Source organism: Chrysemys picta, chromosome 4 (assembly GCF_011386835.1).
Source record: "Chrysemys picta bellii isolate R12L10 chromosome 4, ASM1138683v2, whole genome shotgun sequence".
NCBI classification, from domain to species: Eukaryota; Metazoa; Chordata; order Testudines; family Emydidae; genus Chrysemys; species Chrysemys picta.
Genome location: NC_088794.1, coordinates 2804927 through 2811747, shown reverse-complemented (window position 1 = coordinate 2811747; position 6821 = coordinate 2804927). Strand labels below are relative to the sequence as shown.

Genomic DNA, 6821 nt, shown 5'->3' with positions numbered 1-6821 from the left:
TGTTCTTTGGTGGACCTCCCAGTGCGCAGCCCCCTCTGCCTGCACAGCTCCACCAGGTGGCTCTTAAGGCGTTTAGCATCCATCCTCCGGCTGGCCACTCGCCGGCCTGTGCTCTCCGCTTTCCACCGGTCCAGGGGGACCCCTAGTGTGCCAGCCCTTCTTCAGGTCACCCCCTCTCTGCCAGGGTCGAGCTGCAGACTCCTCCGCCCCTGGGACCGCTCGCTGCGATCCCCTGGGGGACCCTGCTACTGCAACAGTCCTTCTCGCTGGTCACACACTCCCAGGGGTCAATCGCCCCCTGAAACCGTCTCTCTCCGACTCTTCAGCCCACCTGGTCCCCGTCGATCCCCCTTCGTTTTACTGCTCCCCAGTCACTTACTGCAGGAAGCGCCGTCCACAGGGTGCAGTACATCCCATTACTGCCACCAGTTGTCACGGAGTGTGGGGGGACTCACGGCCCTGCACCCCCGGCTTCCTGCGATTCACCATGACTCTCAGGCAGCCAGTAAAGCAGAAGGTTTATTTAGACAACAGGGACACAGTCCAAGACAGGTCTTGCAGGCACAGACAACAGGACCCCCCCCAATTAGGTGCATCTTGGGGTCCCAGGGCACCCCAGCCCCCTTGGGAGGTCAGAGCCCTGTCTGCCTCCCACCCATTTCACCAGCCAGCCCTGAAAACTCTCTCCCCAGCGTCTCCTCCCCCAGCCTTTGTTCAGTTTCCCGGGCAAAGGTGTCACCTGGCCTCTAACCCCTTCCTGGGTTCTCACGCTCAGGTATCTTCCCTCAAGGCCAGTCTCCCATCCCACCATGCAGACCATCCTAGCCACACTCCCCACTCAGTGTTCACAGACCACAGTAAGAACAGTCCCAGCTCGTCACAGGGGCATGAAGGGTTAACGGTGGCGCCCGGGTGGGACTGGGGGGAAGTGACTCCAGACAAACAGCCAAGGGCTGTGAGCTGAGACCAGACCACATCCGGCCTGCAGCCAGGAGAAAAACAATCCACATGCCAGCCCCAGAGTGACACCCTGGCCTCCTCCGCCCCACAGCGCCCCCTGCTGAGCCCCCTGCCCTGCCCCATGGCACCCCTGCCCCACAGCGCCCCCTGCTGAGCCCCCTGCCCTGCCCCATGGCACCCCTGCCCCACAGCGCCCCCTGCTGAGCCCCCTGCCCTGCCCCATGGCACCCCTGCCCCACAGCGCCCCCTGCTGAGCCCCCCTGCCCTGCCCCATGGCACCCCTGCCCCACAGCGCCCCCTGCTGAGCCCCCTGCCCTGCCCCATGGCACCCCTGCCCCACAGCGCCCCCTGCTGAGCCCCCTGCCCTGCCCCATGGCACCCCTGCCCCACAGCGTCCCCTGCTGAGAGCCCGCTCCCTGCGGCAGGACACTCCCCAGTGCCCCATGATGAGCTCCCTGCCCCACGGCAACCCCTGCAGCGCCCCCTAGAGGCCCAGTCCACACAGGACGCTCGGGACGTCCCTGGGGCTGCCCCAGTGAGCCATGGCCCCATGGCGGTGAAGGGGGCGGTGAAGGAGGGGAAGGAAATGAGTGAAAAATACGTGACCCACCCACACGCGGCACCCAGAGAAGTGATGGCGCCGGACCCTGAACTGCGACCGCTGCTTGTAGCTCTGCTCACGTTAAACCTCCTGCGAGGTACTCGGGGTGCGCTGGCAGGGGCTGCGGGTCGGGAGTGAGGGGCACCGGCAGAGCTGGGGGGCAGGGCTGGGCTGGCAGGGGCTGCGGGTCGGGAGTGAGGGGCACCGGCAGAGCTGGGGGGGCAGGGCTGGGCTGGCAGGGGCTGCGGGTCGGGAGTGAGGGGCACCGGCAGAGCTGGGGGGCAGGGCTGGGCTGGCAGGGGCTGCGGGTCGGGAGTGAGGGGCACCGGCAGAGCTGGGGGGGGACGAGGGGGCTGGCAGGGGCTGCGGGTCGGGAGTGAGGGGCACCGGCAGAGCTGGGGGGGGGCAGGACTGGTCTGGCAGGGGGCTGCGGGTTGGGAGCGAGGGGCACCGGCAGAGCTGGGGGGCAGGGCTGGGCTAGCAGGGGCTGCGGGTCGGGAGTGAGGGGCACCGGCAGAGCTAGGGGGGGCCCAGGGCTGGGCTGGCAGGGGCTGCGGGTCGGGAGTGAGGGGCACCAGCAGAGCTGGGGGGGCAGGGCTGGGCTGGCAGGGGCTGCGGGTCGGGAGTGAGGGGCACCGGCAGAGCTAGGGGGGGCCCAGGGCTGGGCTGGCAGGGGCTGCGGGTCGGGAGTGAGGGGCACCAGCAGAGCTGGGGGGGCAGGGCTGGGCTAGCAGGGGCTGCGGGTCGGGAGTGAGGGGCACCGGCAGAGCTGGGGGGGGGGCAGGGCTGAGCTGGCAGGGGCTGCGGGTCGGGAGTGAGGGGCACCGGCAGAGCTATGGGGGGGCAGGGTTGGGCTGGCAGGGGCTGGGGGTCAGGAGTGAAGGGCACCGGCAGAGCTGGGGGGGCAGGGCAGGGCTGGCAGGGGGCTGCAGGTCGGGAGTGAGGGGCACCGGCAGAGCTGGGGGGGCCAGGGCTGGGCTGGCAGGGGCTGCGGGTCGGGAGTGAGGGGCACCGGCAGAGCTGGGGGGCCCAGGGCTGGGCTGGCAGGGGCTGCAGGTCAGGAGTGAGGGGCACCGGCAGAGCTGGGGGGGGCAGGGCTGGGCTGGCAGGGGGCTGCGGGTCGGGAGTGAGGGGCACCGGCAGAGCTGGGGGGGGCAGGGCTGGGTTAGCAGGGGGCTGCGGGTCAGGAGTGAGGGGCACCGGCAGAGCTGCGGGGGGACAGGGCTGGGCTAGCAGTGGGCTGCGGGTCGGGAGTGAGGGGCACCGGCAGAGCTGGGGGGGCAGGGCAGGGCTGGCAGGGGCTGCGGGTTGTGAGTGAGGGGCACCGGCAGAGCTGGGCGAGAGGGGGCAGGGCTGGGCTGGCAGGGGGCTGTGGGTCGGGAGTGAGGGGCACCGGCAGAGCTGGGGGGGGGGCAGGGCAGGGCTGGCAGGAGGCTGCGGGTCGGGAGTGAGGGGCACCAGCAGAGCTGGGGGGGCAGGGCTGGGCTGGCAGGAGGCTGCGGGTCAGGAGTGAGGGGCACCGGGCCTGAGCGGTTGCTCTCACCCCTGGTCCCTGTTTCCTGTTTTTGTTCCCGTTTCTCGTTGTGAACCTTGGGGACTTTTTTGCCCTGGTGCTTTTCGGGGCTTTCTGTGTAAATGCCCCTCCCCCCCGGACTCCACATGCTCCCGTTTCCCCTCCCCCCCCCCACGAGGGGTGCTGTGCTCCCCCTTATTCCTCTTCTCCCCAGGGGGGTCAGTCGGAGTGCAGGGGCTGTGAGCTCTGGGGAAGGGAGCCAGCGACCTCCCCCACCCACCTCCCCACACACCTCTCCCGTCCATCCCTGTCCACACCCCCGACAGCTGCCTGTCTGTCTGTCTGGTCCCCCACCCCACCGCCCGCAGTGCCCCAGCTCTGCGAGCTTCCCCCAGCAGTGCCCTGCCACTCTGCACTCCCAACCCCCAGGGCTGGCCCCCTCCCAGGCCTTCAGCATCGAGACCCACAACGCCACTGTCTTCGAGGGTGACGCCGACGTGCAGTTCGGGTACCGGGTAGTCCAGATGCGCTCGAACGACAGCTCCTGGTGAGACCCCCGGGGATGGGCATGGGGTCTGGTGGGTTAGAGCAGCGGGGGCTGGGAGCCAGGACTCCTGGGTTCTCTCCCTGGCTCTGAGAGGGGAGTGGGGTCTAGTTGTTAGAGCAGGGGGGCCTGGGAACCCGGATGCCTGGGTTCTCTCCTGGCTCTGGGAGGGGAGTGGGGGCTGGTGGGTTAGAGCAGGGAGGTGGGGAGTCAGGACTCCTGGGTTCTCTCCCTAGCTCTGGGAGGGGAGTGGGGGCTGGTGGGTTAGAGCAGGGAGGTGGGGAGTCAGGACTCCTGGGTTCTCTCCCAGCTCTGGGAGGGCAGTCGGGGCTGGTGGGTTAGAGCAGGGGGGTGGGGAGTCAAGACTCCTGGGTTCTCTCCCAGGCCCCGGGGGGGGGGGGAGTGGGGTCTAGTGGGTTAGAACAGGGGGGACTGGGAGCCAGGACTCCTGGGTTCTCTCCCCAGCTTGGATGGGGAGGGGGGGATCTGGTGGGTTAGAGCAGGAGGGGCTGGGAGGCAGGACTCCTGGGTTCTCTCCCTGGCTCCGGGAGGGAAGTGGGATCAGAGTATCTCCCCCATCCTGTCTGTACCCATCTCTCCCCAGGCTGGTGGTCAGTGCCCCCCTGGCGGGGAACGGGACGGGGGCCCTGTATCGCTGCTCCTATCATGCGGAGACCTGTCAGCCCATCCCCCTGCCCGGTAAGTGACGGGCGCATGGTGGAGTCTCTGCCCCCCATATATCTCGTGAAGGGTGGGGGACGGGCAGGAGGCTATGTGGGTGGGGTATCTCTCTCTCACGCTCTCTCTGTCCCACCCCCAGACACCCCCCTGGTCTCCCTGGGGCTGGCGCTCGCCTCCGATGAGATCTCCGGGTCCCGAGTCATCGTGAGTCACCCCCGAACACCAATATAGGGCAGGGCGGTCCCGGGGACGGGGAGGGACTGTGGGGTGGAAGAGAAGAGGTAGGCAAGTGTGGGAGTGCATCTGCCATGGGGGGCACAGGGGATGGGGGAGGGGCAAAGAGAGATTGGGGTGGGGCTGTGGGGGGGAGGGGCCAAGGGAGATGGGGGAGTGCAGGTGGGATCAGGAGACAGGGTGCTGTGGGGGCGCAGGGGGAGGGAGTTGTGGGGGGAGGGGCCAAGGGAGGTGGGGGAGGGGGTGCAGGTGGGTTCAGGAGATGGGGTGCTGTGGGGGCACAGTGGGAGGGTTGCAGGAGTGGGGGAGTCCCCCCAGTGACCCCTTTTCCCTCCCCCCAGGCCTGTGGTCCCCGGCTCCAGCAGCGCTGTGAGGAGAACGTGTATCTGCAGGGGCTGTGCTATGTGTGGGGGGGCTGGGAGAGCCCCCCCAGGGTCCTGCGCCCGGCCGGCCAAGGTGGGGGCAGGGCTGGGGGCACAGCTGGGGGGGCTGATGAACTGTGGGGGGTGATGCTGGCCGGGGGGTGGCGGATCTGTGTGTGGGGGTGATGCTGGCCGGGGGGGCAGGTCTGTGGGGGTGTCAGGGTTCCCTCCTCACTCTGAACTCTGGGGTACAGATGTGGGGACCCACATGAAAGACTCCCTAAGCTTATTTCTACCAGTTTAGGTTAAAAACTCCCCCAAGGCACAAATCCTTCCTTGTACCTTGGATTAGGTAACGCTGCCACCACCAAGTGATTTAAACAAACATTTAGGGAGGGCCACTTGGAGCCCTAACCCCCCCCCCAAATATCCCCCCAAGTCCCTACACCCCTTTTCCTGGGCAGGCTTGAGAATAATCCCCTCACCAATTGGTACAGGTGAGCACAGACCCAAACCCTTGGATCTTAAAACAATGACAAATCAATCAGGTTTTTAAAAGAAGAATTTTAATGAAAGAAAAGTGGTGGGAGAAGCACCTCTGTACGATTAGGAGGGAAGATAATCTCCCAGGCAATCAGAGTCAAACACAGAGGGTTTCCCTCTGGGCAAAACTTTAAAGTTACAAAAAGAAAACCAAGAACGCACCTCCCTCTCAGCACGGAGAAAATCACAAGCCAAAATAAAAGATAATCTAACGCATTCCCTTGCTATACTCACTAACGCTATGGGAGTTGGATCGTTTGCTTCTCTGATCTGTCTCCAGCCAAAGCCGCAGGGAACAGACAGACAAAGCCCCCCCCCAATTTGAAAATATCTTGTCCCCTTATTGGTCCTTTGGGTCAGATGTCAGCCAGGTTACCTGAGCTTCTTAACCCTTTACAGGTAAGAGGATTTTGGTGCCCTGGCCAGGAGGGATTTTATAGTATTGTACACAGGAGGGTTGTTACCCTTCCCTTTATAGTTATGAAGGGGGTGGTGGTGCTGGGCAGGGGGGATCTGTGGGGGTGATGCTGGGCGGGGGTGGCAGTGGGTCTGTGTTGGGGGGGTGATGCTGGGCGGGGGGGGATCTGTGGAGGGGTGATGCTGGCCACGGGGGCTGATCTCTCCCCACCCCCAGAGTGCATTTCGGGGGTGGACGTGGCTATTTTATACGACGACTCGCTGAGCATCCAGCCCAACGACTTCACGCTCATGAAGCAATTTATCGGGAAGCTGCTGCGCGCCCTGGCAGGGCCCCGCGTCCAGGTGGGGGTCCGTCCGTCCGTCCATCCGTCTGTCCCTGCGTGGTGTGTCCGTCCGTCTGTCCCTGCACCCAAGGGGCCTAATCCTGCGCTGTGTCCGTCCGTCTGTCCATGCCCGCATGGTGTGTCCGTCCGGCTGTCCCTGCGTGGTGTGTCCGTCCGTCCCTGCACCTGAGGGGCCGAACCCTGTGCTGTGTCCGTCCATCTGTGCACGTGTTGGGGGCAGGGCAGCCGGTGACAATCTGCTCTTTTAAACAATCTCCCCCCCGACTCCTTTCATTCTCCCTCTGCCCCGGGGGCTTCGTGCCCCCTCCCCTTCCCCCCTTGCTGTCCCCTTTCCCCCTCCAGATTGCCGTGGTCCAATTCTCCTCCTACATCAACCACGTTTTCACATTTGCCGACTACGTCGCGAAGGGCCTGGAGGCCGTGGAGCAGGACCTGATGGCCTTCCCCCATCTGAAGGGGAACACTCACACGCCCTCAGCCATCCTCTTCACGGTGTGAGTACCCCACGGAGGCAGGAGGGACGCAGCTGGCCCCCCTGGACTCCCTGCACTGACCCTGGCCGCTCTCCCCGCAGAAAACAAACCTTCACCCCTGAGCACGGCGCCCGGTCCCACGCCAA

General features: G+C 65.8%; 1 protein-coding gene across 1 annotated transcript in view; it reads left to right on the top strand.

The window, feature by feature from the left end:
* The first annotated feature begins 1000 nt into the window (after positions 1–1000).
* LOC135982786 (integrin alpha-L-like) overlaps positions 1001–6821 on the top strand; it is a 7989-nt gene continuing 2168 nt past the window's right edge. The window contains exons 1-8 of the mRNA XM_065590971.1: positions 1001–1658; positions 3504–3621; positions 4223–4317; positions 4439–4503; positions 4875–4989; positions 6073–6200; positions 6545–6696; positions 6777–6816. Coding sequence (XP_065447043.1) covers positions 1511–1658; positions 3504–3621; positions 4223–4317; positions 4439–4503; positions 4875–4989; positions 6073–6200; positions 6545–6696; positions 6777–6816 — 861 coding nt within the window. The 5' untranslated portion in view covers positions 1001–1510. The remainder of the gene's footprint in view (positions 1659–3503; positions 3622–4222; positions 4318–4438; positions 4504–4874; positions 4990–6072; positions 6201–6544; positions 6697–6776; positions 6817–6821) is intronic.